This window comes from Ambystoma mexicanum, chromosome 11 (assembly GCF_040938575.1).
Source record: "Ambystoma mexicanum isolate Mex_15411 chromosome 11, UKY_AmexF1_1, whole genome shotgun sequence".
In the NCBI taxonomy this organism is placed as follows: Eukaryota; Metazoa; Chordata; class Amphibia; order Caudata; family Ambystomatidae; genus Ambystoma; species Ambystoma mexicanum.
Genome location: NC_090934.1, coordinates 203,559,044 through 203,580,806, shown reverse-complemented (window position 1 = coordinate 203,580,806; position 21,763 = coordinate 203,559,044). Strand labels below are relative to the sequence as shown.

The 21,763-nt window shown below is 47.0% G+C and overlaps 1 protein-coding gene across 2 annotated transcripts in view; it reads left to right on the top strand.

Moving 5' to 3' along the window:
- The window catches only part of UBXN11 (UBX domain protein 11), a 286,049-nt gene that overhangs the window by 56,769 nt on the left and 207,517 nt on the right, over positions 1-21,763 (top strand). For both annotated transcript variants that reach the window (XM_069622845.1, XM_069622846.1), the window contains exon 6: positions 16,271-16,350. In XM_069622845.1, the coding sequence (XP_069478946.1) occupies positions 16,271-16,350 (80 nt within the window). The remainder of the gene's footprint in view (positions 1-16,270; positions 16,351-21,763) is intronic.

Sequence of the window (21,763 nt, the reverse complement as noted above, 5' to 3'; positions counted from 1 at the left end):
TGGAACCAAGAGTAACTCTATTACGGAACTGGATGTAAATACAGGCAAGGTGGCCTTTAATGCCCAAGCAGAGAAAGTCTGTATTCACACATCTCTTAAAGGATGTTCTCCTGACATGAAATCGGAGCAAAACCCCCCAGTAAATTAACAAATTATTTAGACACATAATAAACCGCAAATACCGGGGTATCTTATAGGCAGGAGAAGGGAGCAGAGTGAGTAATACTCTAGAGACCGGTTTGGAGCAAATCCAGGGTGGGGGGGACTGAGAGGGGTGCTGGGTCAAGGGGAGCCTCACTCCAAGGGAGGGTCGACTGTTGAGGGTCCATTAGAACAAAATGACTCATTTAGGATTAATGAAAAGAATATGAGCCCCAGAAAAATAATTAGAGGTATAACAAGAAATGTCAATTGCCATAACGTGGGGTGGGGGGAAGCGGAATGAATGAGATAAAAGCCAATTGCCATGACAATTTAGTCCCAGGGACCCGAAGAGATGACATGGGGCAAAGTCCTAGACCAACTTCATCAAGGGTAGTCGGGAGTGAAATGACGAACCTGAGAGAACCATTCTTTGTGGAGGATTATAGCCTAATTCTTGACCTATATGTTTGTAGAGCATGGCTCTCCCATCTCTTAATCGTTTATAGAATCTTGAGCCTATTTAACGAGATTCAGGGACTCAGGCTTATTTCATCTAAAGATATTAGGCTTGTGGACTTTATACGTAACACACAATACAAGTATGTGAGATTGGTGGTACCCTCCAGATTGGTATATGATTTACTAGTAAGTGAAACATAAAATCCACAAAAAGGTGTGGATGTGATATCTTTCTGTTTAACCATGCCCGTAACAAAGAAGATCTTAACAGTGAACATGTTAGCACTGTAGAGCCCTCTAGACCAACCCTGTTAGTGCGAAACATCGCTTTGGAAACTAAGAGCAAAAATGATGAAATTAACTAGAGATGGCTCACATTAACACTTAAGGAATCCATTACACAACTAAAGGATTCAAAGCTGATAATCTAACATTCACATCTTGGAATGTTAGAGGCCTATCAGGGTTACATTCTTTCCCTGAACTGTGCCATTATCTTCAATCATTTACCATAATATTTTAACAAGAGACGTGGCAGGTAGATGAAGTGATGCTTGATGGCTTTGACGTCACCAGCCTGCCATCAACCCAGGGGATCGCTGGGAGACCCTTTGGGGGTCTAGCGGTCACCTTAAAAAAATGGTATGGGCTTCCATAAACTAAATGTATGGATTATTTCTAGTGGTATTTTGGTTATTTCCCTAGAAATTGGAAATGGTTATTACTGATAAACATATATTGGTCCCCAAAGAATAACATTGATGAGAAACTTGGGGGAATAATATGTGAGTGGTTGCTTGATCACAGAGGGGACATATTATAGCAGCAGGGGATTTTAATTCAGTTTGTGTATCCGAGGCTATAACAGATATGATGCTGTCAGACATCAATCCCGAGACCTTGGCAGTGGGCTCACGTTCCTCACGCAAAAAGATCAAAGGGGCAAAATGGAAATCTGCAATGGAAAATTGGGGTTTATTTATCGTTTGGATGGGATCGCCAACTTGGTATGCCCGAAGACTCTCGTCTATGATAGATTATATTTTTGTTAGTAAGATCCTCGGCAATGGCCTAATTAAAGGCGAAGTGAGGTGTAACATTAACAGTGATCATGCTATGTTATGTGTCGATTCCGACCGTGGTCTTGTTGAGGGTATATTGATTGCTCCCAATTTATCTGTCATTTCAAATGTACAGAAATCCCAATTAACCTAGAATGTAAGGAACATGTGTAAGTTCAAAGCTCTAATTCTTAGGGATTTTGAAAATAGTAACATGGAATGTAAGATTAAGAGCTATTCCCATGTGAAATTCAAAGATAATTATGAGGGACTTATTAACATGACTGTGAAAGTTGACTCTAACAAAGCCAGACAGGCTAAGTTACATAGTCGTAAGTTTAATTATTGTGTTCAAATAAATAAGAAAGCCCTCCGGAGAAGCATTAGAGTTAATAGAGACTTGCCTAGGAGCCTAGAAGGTCAAATCGGGATCAAGAGTAAAATTGTGTTACAAGAACTGGCTTATCTTCTTTCACCAACAACTGCACCAACAAGGTTGTAAAAGTATGATGGCGGCTATCGGGGATAACTCAGATTAGGCATTCTGGTTAAAAAATTAATGAATTGCAGAACAGTCGGTATGCCGCTCAGGTGATCCCGATTTCAGACTATGCCTGGACTGAGCACTTCCAGAACATCTATAGGAAAGGCATATGGGAATACAGTGGCGAAGATGCACTTACCTTGATTTGGTCATTAAACATCACAATTAAAATTATACAGAGACTAATGTTGAGGTCGACTTCATCTAGAGCAGCGGGTCCTAACCAGCTATCAAATCTTCTGTTCAAGAATAGCCCGGATTTATCGGCCATGGTCCTATTTGTGCCCTTTTGGGAGATTGTCAATTGAAAGCAAACACTAGAGAGCTGGAAAATATTTTACGTGATACAAATATATAAGAAGGGCGCTAGAACCTCCCCTAATAACTACAGGCCGATCGCAATCATGGACGCAGACTCTAAGATCTTTGCCTCACTTTTGTTAGAACATGTAGAGATCTGGTGTTCTGAAAACAATATTCTAGATTTTTGACAGATTGGTTTTTTGGAAATAAATAGGGACTGATTGTGGGGCTTTGCTAATGTGTAGCTTGCAGGAGATGGCCTGGGAAACCAATGCCTGTCCTATTTATGTAGCCTCTATGATTTTATCTTTGGCGTTTGATAGAGTGGATAGATGCCTTTTATGGCAAAAACTGGATGCTCTAGCTATACCGGGAGGTCTCCTAAGTATGTTGATCCATCTGCATGAGGATTCTCGAATACAGGTTAGGGTATCAATGGAAAGGCACCTGACTAGACAAATAAAAACTTCTAATGGATTGCGACAAGAGTGTATACTGGCCCCCACTTTATATAATCTCTACATGGCTGACGTGGTGGGGTGTTAGATGCAGCTTCTTTTGTGGCCCCTAAAATTGGTGGGCTGAGAATGGCTTGGACAGCATATGCATATGATTTTGTTTTAATTGACCATACCCCAGTTGGATTGCAAAAACTGATTGATATCTTTCATAAATACATGACGCTTAATGCTTTGAAAATCAATCCGGCGAAACCAGTTATTCTTAGACTTTCCAAATCCAAAGTTTCAAAACTTTAAAAAAAAAAAGACATGTTTGGAGTTTAGGTGATGTAAAGATAGTAGCCAAATGAAAATGACTTATTTGGGGTATGCAATCTTAGCAAATCCATCAAAGGCTTTTCTAGAAATTATCTGAGGGATAAAGCTTCTAAACTGGCAACCCAGCTAAGACTTGTTGACAAAAGATTTGGTAAGTTCTCTTTGATTCCAGCGATTAGATTCTATACCACTAAAATAATTCCAACATTTTGTTATGGACTTGAATTCTTTCCTGCTTGGGCTCAGCAAGAGATTAATTTGTATGAGGCTCTGATATGGAGACAAGTGCTATTTCATATCCCAAAAGTGTCACGTATGCAGCTATACGTTACGACTTTGGTTTATTCTCAATACATAGCATCATTTAGTGGAAGAGACTCAGCCTGCTTAGAAAATTATACAGAGCAAGGAAAACTCATTATATTATAGGATGAGTGCAGATGTCATGGTTGGGGAAGCTCAAAAAGGGATTCATTCATAACTTGAAACACAAATCACTAGAGGTATTGCTTAGAGCAGGACAATCTGAGAATTTATTTCTTCTGCGTCCTTGGAAAGTCAAGAAAATCTTACAAATGAAAGACTGGGGAAACAATGACAAAAACATTGGAAACAAAGGTGGTTTTGCATAAAGGAGCCAGATATTATGGAACCATATTTAATACGTTTTCCAGGTATAAAGATGAGAAATTACTTTATGCAAATAAGAATGAACGTTTTACCAACTAGAGAGAGATGAAATATTAGAGGAATTGAAGATGACTCAAGCTGTAGATACTGTAAAGTGAAGGCTATAGTGGAACCATTGTATCATATAGTGCTATGTTGCCCGGTATCACTTCCCTTTAGAATTAAATACTTTAGTAAGTTTGTGTCAAATACTGAATATGTTTGTTTGGACTTGCTATGGTTGAACATGTTGCATGGAAAATTAGTTAATTTAAGTCAGCGATAATGTTTTTAAAAAAGGTTTGTAATATTTGCTAATGGATTAGATTTTGAAGGAATGAAATAACGATCTAATTGACAATATAATAGATGAAATTGCGTTATTGTAAAAAAGCAGATTTAATTGATATGTACTGTATAATCAAATCAAAGGTGTTTTAAATTGCTATTTTTACATCATTATAAATTTCAATTATTTTTATGTCACTTTAAAATTTTGTAAAGGTTTATAGTAAACGAAAACAAATAAAATAAATGAAAATATCAATGGGGTCTTCTTTCTGGTTTTCTGGACAATTCTTTGTTATATGTCTTGGTTCTTTACATGAAAAACAAGTCAAAGCTTGTGGTTTACTTGTCTTGATTTCATCTGTTTTCCCTTCCTCTCTACCTTTTCAATTCTGCTCATTTTTAGAACTTCTCTTTATTAAAACACTTCTTATTTCTAAACTGATTCCCTCCCCTTTCCGGCAAAAAAAATACTTGAGCGATGGAGGACTCTTATGATCGTTCTTGTCTTCTGTTTTCTTTATTTAGTGAGTCGAAATAACGGTTTGCTTCAGAAATGTTTTGAGCTGTCTCAATGGCCATTGTAAGAGTGGGTTTATTCAATTGTAACAATCATCTTTGTAATGAGTGAGGCAATGAATTAGTGAATTGTTCAATGGCTAACATTTCTCTTCTAGTAACATTTCTTTCACCATTCATAGAGAGGTGGTGTTTCTTTATTCTTTCACCTAATTCTATGGGAGTTTCTCCTGGGTTTAGTCTGATGTTGCGTAGTTGTGGCCGATAAAAATTGCTAGTCTGGCCCACTCTTTGTAACATGCCTTCCTTGATAGTCTCAAAGGTGGCATTATCTTGAAGGTTAAGCAATTGATGGGATGTTTGGAGTTCACCTCTTAACAAAGGTCCTAAATAACATAGGGGTGCAATTGAGGTATTTAGTAAATGAATCCCTGAAAGAGCTTTGCCCGCCAGTGAAGTTCCCCAAGCACCAGGTCTTATATATGTTTGGGGAGATCTTATTTTTAGAACAATATGGTTGCACTGATTTAGTTGATAATGAGAGATAGGAAGGGTATCAAGTAGCAACTGAGACTGCGGCACTCACAATTCCAATGAAACATTGTCTGACATGCTTGCACGTCAGACAGCATTTAATTATCATTGTGAACACTACTTACCTACCATGCATACATGGTAAGAAGTGTTCACATTTAAAAATAAACACTGTTGACGTGCAAGCATGTCGTACAGCGTTTATTTTGGGAGCATGGCAGGCAGTGTTTACAATGGATGGGGTCTGCTTGCTTTATGCTGGTGCAATGAAAGTGAAAAGTGAAAATCCATGCTGGAGCAAATGCTGGAGTATTTTTATGACGTAGAGGAAGAGATAAAGCAGAAGGGCAAGTTGCGTTCCACCCCTCCTCTCTGTCGTACAAATTAATGAAAATGGGGGCTAACCTAACGAATATGTGTCAAAGCCTTTATGCAAAGCTTTTATGCATGTTCCTTATGTTACGCACCCATGAAAATGAGTCCCTCAGTGTTTGGCTGCATGAAAGATCAGCATTTAAGGGCCCCTCTGACCCAAGCAGTTGCTTCTATATTAGGGATACGTGGGTGACCCTGAAGATACTGCCAGATGGGGTGGCTTTCAGTGTGCAGGTTCCCTGCTGGTACAGCTGTGAGGCTGCTGCCGAGTAGCCTTTGGGGCCCTTTCAGCAAACCACTGAGGATTCCTCTGGCATTTTGGATAGTGACCCCTTAGCCAGTTACTGAGCGCCTCTTGCATATAAAGCACCCATTTACAACCACCTCGCAGAGCTGCAATTGCTTAGTTAGGTTAACTGGTGGCAGTATGGTGAACCCAGATAGCTTTGGGAAAAATAGCTCAGTTTACTGGACAAACTGTTCTTTGCACAGCACTGAGCAGTCTTCATGCCAATAGACTTAAGGGCCAAAGGGGAGAGAATGGGCTTGAAACATAAGTTAATTTACTCTAAAAATAGACATGCAGGTAAGAGAAATGGTGATATGCACAGCTTGTACATCTGGAAACTCCTTTAATAACAGCCAGATCTGGTTTTTGTTCGATGCAGGAATTTCCAATTTTCTTGACTTCACTGTATGCTCTACTCCATGTCCACCTTTACTAGACTAAAGTCTACTGCCTACTGCCATGCTACCTTTCCCCTGACCTACTGTACACTGTCTGCTCTGTTGGACACCTCTTCTTAACCCCAGTTTGCTGTCGGCTAACGGCACTCTGATTTGTACTCCCATGGTCTCGAGCACCTCTCCACCAATGTCCTTGATCTCAATTGCTTGGCCAATATTCCCTTCCTCTGACATTCGACTGTCTGCTCCTCCCCGCTCCTTGAATACCAGTCTGCTGATTCCTGCCTATAGTGCACCCATATGGGCCTTACTGTCTGCTCCCATTGCCTCTTACAATGGTCTACATTACACAGCAGGCTCCCTCATCTAGCTTACATTCTTCTCTCTGCTCTATGAAGAAGTGACCTTCTATTTCTCATCATATGGACATAGACACACATGCCCAGGCCATCAAGGCCAGCTACAACTTGGGGTGTTGGCTTCCAAGGCCATATCAACCACCAGTGATATGAACATTCTTTTGCATGGGTCTTTGACCCTTAGAAGTACCCTCTTGGTCAGGAGGGTAACCTAGATCAGATCCAACAGAGTCAAAGATGGATTCAGGAGGAAAAATATCATGAGGGAAACCCTTACTAGGTCCCAGAAGCACACCAGAGAGAATATCCCTACCCAAGGCTACCTGGACTCTGCCAACAAATATAGAAGAACAGTACTAAATCTCCCTTAATTTCTCTGTTGAGTGACCAGCATAGGGAAAGACACTTACTGATTTGCAGGAAGGAAGACTATGGGAAGAATCCAAGTACACCACATAAGTGCTTGCCAACCCCCAATGAGACCATCGTGGGAAATCTGTATCCCTCACCCATGTAATAAAACAGATGAAAGTGCACCCTTAACACCAGCAGCAACAAGGAATTGAGAGAGCTAAGTTTTCCCCGCACTGGGGTGACATGTGTTAGGGTGAAAAGATCATGTCCCACTTACAGGTACAGATATGATTATTTAAGAGACATGCATCCCCTCACTTCATTTTAACTGAGGGGAGAAATATTCATGCAGTGACACATGCAGAAGAATCGGTTTCTCAGCCTACACACCTCTAAAGGGGAAAGTTCAGCACACCCACTGACCAGCCGTACCTAGGACTCGGCAAAAACAAACTCAAGATGGGGTGGGGCGGTAGCCTTCACATAAAAGCAGAAAGGGGGAACAGCAGCTGCAGCCCAGCTAGCAGAAAGAACATTCTAAAAGGGGACTGAAGATGGAAGATGGCTTGTTTTTAAGACTTTCTTTAAATCTCAGAACTACAGATCGTCTCAGGGACAGAGCATGCCCAAATGGATTACATGACCTCTCCAACCATTCAGACCAAGTCCTATATAGGGACCAAATTTCACACAGCAGTGATGGGGAGCTCTGGAATTGCAGAGTGGGAGTTTCAGGGAGGAGGGCTGGTGGAGACAAGAGCCGAAGAAGTTGTAGCAGGAGTACAAAGGCCAAATAATGGTGGCCAAAGGAGTGGAAAAGAGGTTGGAGGTGGTGAAGAGTCAAGAGGTAGAACAGAGGGATATCGGGACGGGTCTGGAGGTGAGAAAGGAGAATAAGGAGGTGGTAATGGGGGATGGAGGGTAATAAAGGAGAGGAAGTGGTTGAAAGGAATGGTTGAGGAGGTTGGAAGACCAATATGGGAGAGAAGGAAGGCGAGGAGGAAGAAGAGGGAGCATCAATTGGAGAAAGGCAGAAGGAAACTGCAGTGAACAAGAGGTTAGTGAAAAAACCTACAGCCGAGAAGTCAAAGAGTGTATTTATGAGGCTAGAATTAACCACAGAGGAGAAGATGGTGATGAAGAGAATCTAGAAGAAGGGTCCAGTGGCTCTCTGCATGGACCCAGTGATTTTTTTAATTGGTTTAGAACTAAGGAGAAGATATCTTGTACAGTGAAGAGGACACTTAAAAACCTCCCATGGTGTTAAGTCATATGTAGTGTTTTTACAGCTCCCACAGTTCTTTATCTGTTGCCCCTGTGTTCCCATATCCTGGTATACTCTGCCTACTAATCCTATTACGCTCTCCTTTGACCTACAATCTGATGGCTGCTTCTATGCGCCCCCTTCTTGATGGGTCTGTGTGGGTTCTTATTTTCTTCCCTTAGTACACAGGCACCCTACTGCTCTCACCAACTCTGTCTTTCTGTTGCCCCTGTTGTTCTCTTCCATTTGGTAATCTGATCCCTGGAGTTCCTCCCAGAGCCCGACTTCCTGTTGCTCCTATGGTCTCCTCCCCTTTGCCACAGCTTGCATATGCAACCTTGATCGAAAACCCTTTTCCTGAAACCTGCTTTCTGTTACCTTGGTAATGGGCTGAAGGATCTGTGCAGTATATTCTGTGTGTAGCTTAGTATATTGGTTACTAACACTTGGTAACCAATGAATCCACCCACCCTTTGTTATCTCCAATACTAACACTTAGTGTTGGTAAATAGAGTGGGCTAGATTTCTTTAGGCCGCAGGCCACAGAAAATGCTGGTAGTGGCAGACACACTAACATTGTCAGTTTCAGAAAATAATGCAAACTTGAGCTGAACAGCAGCGCTTCTCTAGGCAGAGCATGCAGTGTAACAGCGCAATGGTCCTTGAGAATAAACGTTTATTGTGTGGAGTAGGAAAAGAGGAAAGAAGGATACAATGCAACATTATTGGGAGGTCGTGCCATGCAGAATATTGTCTGAAGGTCATTCAAGCCAGGGGATGGAAAATTACACGAGCGGAATCGGAGAGGGGGCAGGGGTGCTGGAAGGTTCTGGCACGTGATGTGATGGATGATGCCACAGAAGAGGCTGGGAAATGGTAAAGAAAATGATAGAGGCATAGGATAAGAGGCGGCTTTCACTGAGAGGTTTAAAAGAGGGAGGAAGGGGTAATTCTAGCTTCCTGGTTAGAGAGAGGTGATGCTGCTGGTGGGCTGAAAAGAAAGGGCTATCCTGCGTAGCTGTCTCTGGCGACATGGTTGAATGCAAAAGAGGGAGTCTGAAGGAGTTTGAAGTCAGTATGCAAAGTCAGAGGTTCAGAATAGAACATACTGTTGTGGCATGGAAGTGGGTTAGAGAGCGGAGCAGAGGACAGATTGCAGAAAGGAGCAGAGAAGGTGGGAGAAAGGAAGCAGTGTTGAGGGGAGGAGGTAGAAAGGGAAGAAAGGAGGTTAGGTGAGATTTGAGAAAGAGAAGAGCAGATGGGATTGGAGAAGGAGAGAAAGAAGCAGAGGAGGGGGAGGAGAGAGACAGTGGGCCTCATTACGACCCTGGCGCTAAGTGAAAAACGATGGCGGTAAATGGTTACCGCCATCGTTTTCCGCCAGGTCCGATCATGACCCGTGACCGTTAACTACGATGCCATTAGCGGCATCGCAGTTAACGCTGCCGCTAACTGCGCCAAGGGTGCGCGCACGCGACCGCCCACACCGTACTTAGCGCCATGGCGGAAAGGTACGCAAATGCCGACCCAAGCGGACATGCACCTAACGCCATCACCCAGCCCGTTAAGTACCTTACCGCCATGGTGCTAATAACGCCATTGCGAACCAACCGTAAAGGGCCATGTTAAGTGAATGCAGCTGCCACAGGTGCACAGAAACAGCACAGGTGAAGGCAATACAGACTCAGGAAGTACAAAAAGAGCACACCCCACCCCTTCCCACACCCAGTCACACTCCACAATGATGCCAATACGACTAGCAATGTTGGGGCTGGAGGACCTGATAGCAATGCATGTCCTACAACAGCAACAACAACAACAGGCAGCACAGAGGAGACGCAGGAGGAGAAGGAGGGCAAGGCAGGCCCAGCAAGCCCCACCAGCACAGCCAGTGCCACCACGCAGGCAGCCCCCAATCCCACGCATCAGAGCCAATCCATTCAACCTCACTGCTGAGCAGATCCACACCCTGTACCGTTTGGACCGGGACACCATCACCGCCATCGTAGACATGACACACAACGACATCGTCAGCATGATAGAAAGTCCAACCGCCATCCCCCCCCTACTGAAGGTAGTGTCTGTACTCCACTTCCTGGCCACAGGCACCTACCAGCACACAGTGGGGCACCTGCATGGCATTTCACAACCATTATTCTCACGAACACTCATCCAAGTGCTCGATGCCCTCCTCAAGCACACAGATGACCACATCTCATTACCACGGACTGCCCAGGAGATTGCAAACACCAAAGTGGGTTTCCATGCACTAGCCGGCATACCCGGTTGCATTGGTGCCATCGACTGCACCCATGTGGAATTGGTGGTTCCACGTGCCATGGAGGTACCGTACCGCAACCGGAAACAGTTCCACTCAATCAACGTGCAAATGGTCTGTGACGCCAACAAGATCATCACACATTGTTGTGCCCGATTCCCCGGATCAACCCATGATTCTATGGTCCTGAGGAACTCCACAATACCACGCTACATGGAGCGACATGCAGAGCCAAGATCCTGGCTACTCGGTGAGTCCAATGTCATGGAAGTGGGCAGGTGAATGACGTACCGATGCATACTCCACTTGGCTGAAAGGGGGGGGGGGAATGATGCATACTCCACCTGGCAGAAAGGGGGGGGGGGATGATGCATACTCCTCCTGGCAGAAAGGGGGGGGGGGATGATGCATACTCCACCTGGCAGAAAGGGGGGGGGATGATGCATACTCCACCTGGCAGAAAGGGGGGGGGATGATGCATACTCCACCTGGCAGAAAGGGGGGGGGGGGATGATGCATACTCCACCTGGCAGAAAGGGGGGGGATGATGCATACTCCACCTGGCAGAAAGGGGGGGGGGATGATGCATACTCCACCTGGCAGAAGGGGGGGTGATGCATACTCCACCTGGCAGAAAAGGGGGGGGATGATGCATACTCCACCTGGCAGAAAGGGGGGGGATGATGCATACTCCACCTGGCAGAAAGGGGGGGTGGGGATGATGCATACTCCACCTGGCAGAAAGGGGGGGGGGTGATGCATACTCCACCTGGCAGAAAGGGGGGGGTGATGCATACTCCACCTGGCAGAAAGGGGGGGGGGAATGATGCATACTCCACCTGGCAGAAAGGGGGGGGGGGATGATGCATACTCCACCTGGCAGAAAGGGGGGGGGATGATGCATACTCCACCTGGCAGAAAGGGGGGGATGATGCATACTCCACCTGGCTGTGAGTAACACAAAGAACGGAGACAGAGGATGGGCACTCACAATGCACACAACCCCTCTGCATACATTGGGCGATGGCATGCAAAACAGGCCATGGGAGCCATGAGCATATACTGGTTGCATTGTGTGAATCAATCAGTGCATGTAGAAGTGAGCCAAAGTAACAGTTGGATGCGAGCCATGGTGGAACATCATGTTCCTGATCAGACGACATGACTGACGCATACATTCTCGCCTACATACAGGTGATGCAGGCTATCCCCTGAAGAGGTGGCTCCTTACACCAGTCCGGAACCCGCAGAACCAGCACGAGGAGGACTTCAACCGTGCACATACACGTACTCGTGTGGTCATAGAGCAGACATTCGGCCTATTGAAGGCACGGTTCCGAAGCCTCAGCAGGTCTGGTGGGGCACTCCTGTATGGCCATGAGAAGGTGGCAAAGATCGTCATGGCATGTGTCATGCTACACAATATGTGCGTCAGACGGAATGTGCCCCTGCCCCCTGACGCAGAACTGCAACCACCTGACGATGAGGATGAGGAGGGTGCAGATGGGGCGGCACCCCATGGAGGAGGCGATGCACAGGAGGGGCGTGCAATGCGCCAAAGTATCATCGACCACTGCTTCTAGCACACACGGCTGGTGTTTATCACATGGAGACTGCACTTGGGGCACTGTGTGTCTCTGGGACATGCACACTGTGGACTGTACACCAATTAAAGCACACATGCGCAATGAAAATGTCCACACATTACTTTTTTTGAAAGAAAAAAGTGTATTGAAACTATGAAATGTCGTGTCACACCCCCTCCCACCTCCCCCCTGCACACCCCAACACACCCCCTCCCACCTCCCCCCAGCACACCCCAACACACCCCCTCCCACCTCCCCCCTGCACACCCCAACACACCCCCTCCCACCTCCCCCCTGCACACCCCAACACTCCCCCTCCCACCTCCCCCCTGCACACCCCAACACACCCCCTCCCACCTCCCCCCTGCACACCCCAACACACCCCCTCTAGGTGTCAACAGATGCCTGTGACAGTGGCCACAGGCTGTTACAAGCCCCCTCTCCCGGCCCCCGGGGCACCCCTGGCTGTGGAGCGCAGGTTACGTCCGGAACGTCGCACGGGGCTGCTCTGTGCAGAACTGGCAGTGGAGGAGGTCCCTGGCTGCCCCTGTGCATGCACGTCCTGTTGGGTGTGGGTGTGCTCAGTGAGCGCACGACGCAAGGCGGCAAGTTCAGCACAGATGTCCCTGGACATGGCCTGCATGGCATCCCTCATGGTGGCAGTGCTCTGTGCTACTTCGGCCCTTAGAGTCTCTGTGGCCTGTTCAATTGTAGACCTAGCCCCCACACATTCCGCGGCATGCTCATTCAGCATCGTGGACAGTTGATGCTGCCGTTCTGTGATGTCCTCGAGGGACTGCTGGCCCTGATGGCCCATGGCCAGTGCTGGTGGAGTGATGGAGGGGCTGCTCCCCTCCTGTGGAGTGTGGACAGGGCATGGGGTGGAAGGCCACTCCTCTACCTCTGTGTGCCCCTGTGTGTGATCCTCATGGGGGCTGGCGTCTGAGAAACAGGGGGAATGTAGTAGGTCAGTGGGGCTTCTGACCTCGTGCTCCATGTCTGAGTCTGAACATGCAGCTGTTGCAGCTGTCTCACCGATGTTGCTGCTGGCCGCTGACCCCGTGCCTTCTGTGGCAGGCAATGTCGGTGGAGGTGGAGCAGCTGCTGCTGGCCTGCTGCCTACAGGGGTGCTTGCCGGTGGGACGTCCGGAATGCTTGCAGTGGGACCTGCTTGTAGTGGGGTCTGCCTCACTGCAGCTGAGGTTGAGGGTGCAGGGACGTCATTGATGGCCTTCTTGGCTCTCTTCGGCGCAGGGGTGTCCTGGTCCTCTGGGTGTGAATCTGTGCCTGTGGTGGAGCAAAGGAGGGAGGGCGTTATTGATGGGTCTGCGGACTTTGGAATGACAATGATTGACATTATTCTGGTCAGTAGATGAGGCAGATTTCAGGCAGTGCCATGCAGGTTGTCTCCTTTCAGTGTGGAATGTCGATGCAGGTATGCGGGTGCCAGCAGTGTATACAGGGTGGTGCTTGCATGTGGCTATGGGCAGTGTTGATATGTGTTGCATTTACACTCTAGGGAAACCTTGTGCTACACATGAATGGACTGCAGTGACTATGGCATGTCTTGTTTGAGGCACCTACCTTCTTCGCCTGATGTCGGAGCTCCCCTTTCCATCCCTCCAACGCCTTCAATGGATTCCATGCCAATCGTGGTTGCACAGATCTCCTCCCACGGTTGGAGTTTTAGGGGGGATTCCGACCCTCCACCGGTACCCATGGCAAGGTTGCGGTTTGCAGAGATGACGGCTCTGACCCGTATGCGTAGGTCATCCCAGCGCTTCCTGCACTGCTGTGGGGTGCGGGGTACGGTCCCCACCGCGCTGACGCGCTCAGCCACCAGGGCCCAGATGGCCTTCTTCTTCCCTATCGCTGTCCTGGTCATTTCCGGGGAGAAAACGACACCTGCGTTGTCTTGCAGGGTCTCCGCAAGCATGCAGAGTTCCTCCCGGCTGAATCTCTCCTGGCGCTGGCGGTCACATGCCTTTTTCACAGATTTAGGCATTTTCGGGTACTTGGATGGGTGGGTGATAGGTTGGGACAGGTGTCAGGGTTGGGTCTGGTGTTGTTCGGTAGGATGGCAATGGATTGTGTTTTTAAAGATGGCCGATGGGCTGTTTCCCGTTCCGGCGCGATGACGCTATTTCCGGTTCTGCTTTTTACGGCCGCCGCAAATTACGGTGGCCGCAAATTACGGTGGCCGCTACTTACGGTGGCCGCTACTTACGGTGGCGGAAGTGCACCTTGCTCGCTTTACGATGCCGGTAGGGGCATTTTCCGCCATGGCGTTAATTGCATTACCGCCATGGCGTAATGCTCGTGCGCGATGGGTCGTAATGTGGCGCTCTTTACGCCATCGCCCCACGGCGTAAACGCTCATTACGCCATGGCGGTAATGACGGACGATTACCGCCTGGGTCGTAATGAGGCCCAGTATGTGTTAGAGGTGCGAGGACGTGTAGAGGCGATAGAAAGTAGGGAAAAGCATCAAGGATGCAGTGAGAAGTTGGAAACCAATAGCATGAGAAAGAAGGTAGAGGAAAGAAAAGGAGTGGAGGAATACAGAAAAGAACAGGGAGGAGGGCAGTAAACTGAGAAAGATGGAATGAACAAAATGGGTGAGCTCCCAGAACCTGCATCCTGGGTAGAGTTATACAATGATGTAAAGGCCTCATGTTGCACCAGACAGCTGGAAGGCAGCCAACCCTTCTAGGTTATCCAGCAATGTCAGGAGGGGAATCCGTACAACTCCTAGTGACCCTGAAAGAGTTTAACTTCTGACCCCTGTCAAAATGGCAAAGGTACTGGGGACCGTGACACCAGGTAAACCACAAATCCTGGAGGACCAGTGCAACATTCTGACCAGATCAAGGACACCAAGGACAAATCCAAGCAACAAAAGCCAAGCAAGAAGTGCAGGACTTTATAAATCCCATAGACCATGAGTGACTGTTCTCTGTCCAGAAGGTAGACATGTTTTATGGGAGAGAGGGAACAACCAAGGTTCCGGGTCTAGATTGAACAACAATGACATTGGTGTTGACCCTAAAACCCTGTGGGCTCAGCGAAGACCTACTCTCTGTTTTGTGTGATACACATTAAAATCAAACATACACATTCATATGGCTTGGAGTTCTCTGTTGCTCTGTCAGCTCTGAAAGGGGCCATTGTAGAGTTCTGGTGTGATGCTAGAATGTCCAAATAAGGACCTTGAATTGAATCTGCTTTGCAACAAGCAGCAAGTGAAAGGCAAGAAGGGTGAGGTGGTCTTGTCTCCAGCAACTTGTAGGCTATGCTCTTTTGGATTCATCCAGAGTCTGCAGATGAAGTGGGATACCCAGGTAGAATCTGGAGCAGATTTAGGTGTTGACTGCTGTGATTTTATTGGAAAAGTTCAGGTAGTTGAGTATGTGTTTTAGAATGCATGATTAGAAGAAACTGGAGTTGACGACATGGTTCTCCTAGGATGCAGTGCATGTTGGTACAGAGGTGGAAGGTCAGGCTCTTGACATCTGTAGTGCGGTTAGGGAGTGGTGAAAGGCATGAGCGAGAGCCAGATCGAAGGGCTTTAAAGTTCAGAGAGTTAATTGAGGATGGTACGTGGGCCTTTCCCTCAATCGTTTTGAGCCAGCTTACTTGAACCCAGCAGTTAATGTCTTCTGACACTATTAGAAGGAATGGGCAATGAAAGGTGGACTGTTGGTTAGCCTGAAGAGAATGGGGGTATGCATGACTCTGAATAATCTTAATCTGATCAATGTGGCAGGTGCAAATAACTGGTAATGAGGGGACACTGATGGACTTCACAGGAGATACAGGTCGTGCAGTTTGGACCTGTTGTGTTCTTTGAAGGAAAGATGGAGAACCAGAACAAAACTGTCACTTGCTCCCTGAACTTAAGGTATGCGAGGAAAGTGGTTTAATATACACTATCAAAAGCTGTGAAGGGCTCTAGAAGGTTTGAGGTGCAAATGCTGTTGCGGCCAGGGAGCATTATTAGATTGGCCAACACATAAATGATGCAATATTTATGCATATAATCTGAATAGAGCCATGTTTTCTCCCAGAAGGGTCATCGGAGCCTAGCAGAGTTTTGGAATTGGAGAAGAGATGCCTCGAGCTGCAGAACCGAGTTTGGGAGATGGAGGTAAGGTAGTAGCAAGCTCACTGGCTGTGAAGGGTGTGATAAAAGTGTGCAAGTAAGGGTGTTGAGAACTGTCTCCTTTCAGTGATGAATATATGCCTTTAGGATGTTTGTTTTTAATGATGCATACCCGAGATGTGGGCACCAGAGCACCATTTACACATGTATGTATTGCACATGAGATAATATGATGTACAAGTGGGTATTTAGTAGATTTGTACTCAGTAAATGAACACTTTCTACAAGATTGTATATAAAAAAAGGCTTTAAAATACACAAGTTACAACTGCAAACTTGCTGGAAGTTGAGTGTGTGGTTGGGGTTGTGGGTGCCTATGCTGGTAGCTTCAAGGTGGGGGTGGAGAATGCAGGTTACTCTGGCAGGTGCTTTGAGCAGGTCGGGAGGGGGTGTTGGGCCTTCCTGTAGGGTGTTTTAAGGAAATTATTATGAGGTCCTACTGCGGACCAGGGGGTGCATCTGCTGGTTTTGGGCTGGGGTGTACGGGCTAACTCTACCAGGATCTTCCGGGGTGTAGTGCATTTGGATCCCCTACCAGATGCTACTGGGAGGCTGTATTTGGTGCCTCAGCCAAGTCCTATAAGATGGGATTCAGGGCATGGTGCATCGCCGGATAATTTAGGGTGAATAGGTACTTATGCTGTAATGCGTTTGCATCTCACACATGCGCACTGTCAGCCTCCAAATGCAGTGACATAACACGCATGATATAATAATGTAAATGTGACATTTTTGGATTAGAAATAGCAGCATTTCATATGTTAATCAGGCAAGTTGAAAAATGTCATCCATTTCCCAAGACAAAAATAGAAAGCCAGACACCTCCACACATTATCCAAGCTCCACTTTCCTCACCCAGTATTTCCCAAAACTATTATCAATCTTATCCTTTGCCATTCATGTCTTCTCCTTATCTTCTCCTTGCAGTAATCATTCAGTGATACAGTCTTGTGATGAAACTTAATTGTGAAAGCAAAACTCGCCCCTTGTGTCAGGAGCCGGATCCAACATCGTGTCCCTTGCGTCTGAAAACTCCCAGGGTCTCTTTCAGGGAGAGACTTCCCCCACAGAGAGTGCGGTCTGCAGGATACCAAATTACCTGTCAGACCGGGGGCTCGGGTGAAAAGGCCGGACAGCAACAGAGGTAAAGTGGGGAAAACACATAGGTACACAGATCACAATATGTTAATAAGTCCACTGTCAATCTCCCCACATCACACTCCTCAACTCTTACCTGTGGACTGTGAGCGACAGGCCTGATACCTATTTTTGCAGGTCCAGCCGGGGATGGCGTAGCAAGAACGCTGTGTACCACACGGATGATTCTTCTTGCAGAGGTTGTGTGAGAGAAGAGTAGAACCTGACCCGGGCGGCACAAGGGCTCATCTTAAACAACCAAGAGAGTCAATGTCTATCAATAGTGAAACCCCCAGGAATGGTGATGAATGTCCCAATGTTCGTAGGTAGGAGAAAGTCACAATAGCCACAAATCCATAGGTAGTGAAAAGTCCCAATGTCCACAATATCCGTAGAAAGGTGAAAACCAGTGGTCAGATGGTAGACGTGTCAGAAGATGAAAAGGAGGTATGAAGTGAAGAAGACACAAAATGCCGTAGGTTGGTGATTGCAGGATGATGGTTAAGGGCAACCAAGCCGTAGCCAGAGTGCTGGAAAGAACGTGGTGGAAGGGCGGAAATTTTGCAGTGTGAAAACGGCAGAAGTAATAGAAGGGCTGCATGTGTATTCCTACGATGTTCCGAGACGGAAAGGAAATCGGAAGAATGCAGCCAGGGAAAGAAAACTGTTCAATGCCTGATCGGGTGTAGAAAACAGTGACTATAGGCAGGAACCATGCGCCGGACATTGAATCACTAGGGAATAAGTATGTCCATTAAACACAGCCAGGGATCGGTAAGCAGTACAGGGATAAGGGTGATGGTGTTACACCTAATATGGTTATCGGTTCTGTATACCGACTCTCTTATGCTGCGCGAGCTGTTCCGGGTGGTTGAGGAACAAGCTGCAACGCTCTAGCGTTTTTGCCGGATCTCAACAGATTTTTGGCCTCGCCCCCAGGCTTCCGCACAGTATATCCGGACATTCAACCTGTGGCAACACGCGTTGCTTCTTTCTTCCTGAGTGGCGGTACGCTCCGTAAGTTCGTGTTAGATTTCAATCTGATCCTACTAACTTACTTTCCTCACTTCTTAGTGCTTAACGCTGTTATCTCTAATAGCTCGTGATGTCCTTTGTTTCTTCTTAGTTGAACCAACCGGGCTTCCAGCTGATTGTCTTTCCACCATTACGGGTTTTGTTAGTGCGGAGTACGCTGGTCTCTTCAGAGGCTCGTTTAGGTGCGTTGCAACGTACTTATTCTTACGGCCCTTTATTTTTGAGAATCATTCTCTGGATACTCTTTATCATTGTACATGTCCAATTTCCCCCGTAGCACTTCTGATTCTAGCCACTGCACAAGAAGAAGTAGGAGATTCTACCCAAAAGTACAGGAAAGGGGTTTTCCTTCGGTTTATTGGCCCAGGCGGTAAGGGAAGCGATCTAAGTGTTTCTAGACAAAACTATTTGCTCAAACTTCGAAGATTAATAATCTTATCCTTCTTTAGCTCATTAAGATTAGGAGTGAGCCTCTACCCGCCTTTCTCTTACATTTAGGATTGGCCATATAACATCAAGGTAATCCTTGTTTCACCCTATTCTCATTTCCTATCCTTTCTACTCTCAAGTATTGACTAGTCTATTACCTTTTATATTGTCACTCTGTTTCCTGTCCTACTGACGACTTACCAACGACCTTGTGGCTGAGGCACATCATCCTAGCAGTCCTAGTGATTCTACGAACCCTAGCAGCTCAGCACAGGGTTCTTTCCCCCCGTTGGGGGTTTTCCCTCGGGGCTCCTTTATGTCCCGACTCTTGGAGCGGGTAATGAAGCGATCCCTAGGAGGAACCTCATTAGTCTTCAAATAGAACAATCTCATGCTCCAGGGAACAATCAAGTCTCGAGGTGGCTAATATCTTATATGTTGACACTTGTGTTTGATGATAAGTACGAAATTGGAAGTTAGACATTACAGATGGGCGTCCGAAATCGGAAAACGGGGACAGCAAAGAGGAAATCCAGGGACGAATGCAGATGGTTCAGGAAGCCAGGAGGTCGGTATGAAAACAGCAGATACAGGGTACAAGGTCAGCGACCTGGACAGTGAGCGCGACAGTTGAGGAGCGTCACCCAGCAACCGTGAGGAAGCTTTATCCTGCAGGTTCTGGATCACGTTAGAAACGTGATGACGTGACCAATCAGACGGTATCCGAGTGCTGGTGCTTTTGGGAATTGTGGTCCTGTAACGCTGGCACTGTCCTCGAGAAAGGCGCCAGGGTAATTGCCAGTGTTCCCATATGGAGCAAAAAGGCCAGCACCTGTGAAGTGTCTATCGGGGCGATTCCTGACAGTAGCCCCCTGCAAAAGTCCTCCACCAACCCTGCGGGGACGCAACCATGAACGGTGAAAAGCCTGTAAGAGCCGGGGAGCTTAGATGTTGGACACGGGTTCCCAGGACCTGTCTTCAGGTCCATAGCCCTTCCAGTCGATAATGGTAATAGCGGGGTCCGGACCCAGGTATCCAGAATGGCTAGAACCTCATACTCCTCCTCGCCCTGGACAGGCACCGGGGTTGGTTTAGCCCGGGAGTCGGTTGCCGTTTACATAAGCAATGATGTGTGAAAAACCGGGTGAATTTCCAGTGCGAGAGGATGGCAAGGCGAAAGGACACTGGATTGATGCAGGCCGTGATAACATATGGCTCCACAAAACGTGGAAGAAACTTCTTTTTCCCAGGTATCCGGAGATGTCAAGTTGACAACCAGACCCTGTCACCGGGTTGCCATGGTGGGGCTGGTCTACGGTTTTTCTCCTGCGCAGCATGTGAATGTCGCATAACCCCAGTTCGAATTGCAACAAGGGATCTTCCAACGCCTTGAGCAGCAGGAACGTCGGAAGGCAGTGTACGTGGGTGCTGTCCGTACAAAGCATAAAAGTGTGAGCAGACTACTGTGGTATATGAAGTGAGTTATTGTATGCAAATTCGGCTGCCCCTGATATCACCAACCAATCAGACTGGTATTGGAAACACAGACATCGTAGGTATTGTTCCATCGTGGCGTTAGTGCGATCAGTCTGTTCATCCCTTTGTGGATGGTAAGCGGATGAGAAACGAGCATCAATGCCCAGTGATTTCGTGAGTGCCAGCCAGAAACAGGAGGTGAATTAGGAACCCCGATCAGTGATGAGAACCGTAGGCAACCCCAAAAATCAGACGATTTTGTCAAAGAACAAGGAAGCCAGAGTGATAGCGGAGGGTATCCCTTTACACTGTATAAAACGTGCCACCCTGGTGAACGTGTCGACCACTACCCATATCATAGTCATCCCCCGTACAGGTGGCATTTCAACCATGAAATCCATTGTAAGGACTGTCCATGGTTTCTGGGGAATGGGCATCTTCTGTAACAGCCCTAGGGGCTTTCCGGTCTGGTTTTTACACTGGGTACAGACAGCGCACATCAAGATGTAGTCGGTTTCTCATATGGGCCCACCAACTCCATTGAGTCAATAGTTCATATGTCTTGCGATGACCCTGCACACCGCACAGCCGGGATTCATGGGTCCATTAACGTGCAAGAAGATGGAATTGGGTATCCAGCATATACAATAGACCTGCAACATAAGGCAGACCCTTGGTGATTTGTACTTTCGTCTGTTGTACCTCCCTGGGAAGGTATTTCACCCATTGTCGGCCCCAATCCACTAAAGGTGAAGAGATAGAAAGAACTGACCCCTTGGGTTGAAGAGGAACTATGGATGAATCGGGACTAGTCTCTCTGCCCAATCTCGACAAGGCATCAGCTTTTCCATGAAGAGGCCCTGGACGGTTATTACTATGACGCTAAACTTAGCAATAAACAAATGCCACCGGACTTGTCGACCGTTAGTGCATTTGGCATCTGTTAACTCCTGCAGGTTCCGATGGTTGTTATATACTGGAACGTGGGGTTCTGCCCCCAGGAGGTGATGGTGCCATTCTTTGAATGCAGCCTTAATCGGCAGGAGCTCCCGGTCTGTTATGGTGTAGTTCTTTTCTGCAGGCATCAGGGTCCTTGAGAAATAGGCTACAGGATGCAGGCGCTGTGTTGTAGGACACTGCTGCGACAAGATAGCCCCTTTAGCCACAGCCGAGGCATCCACCTCCAGTATGTAAAACTGAGACGGGTTTGGATGCGGCATCACTGGTGCCGATGTGAAGACATGTTTAAGGATCTGAAATGTTGCCTGTGCTTCCCTTCCCCAGACAAACTTGACTGAAGGACTAGTGAGCCGAGTGAGTG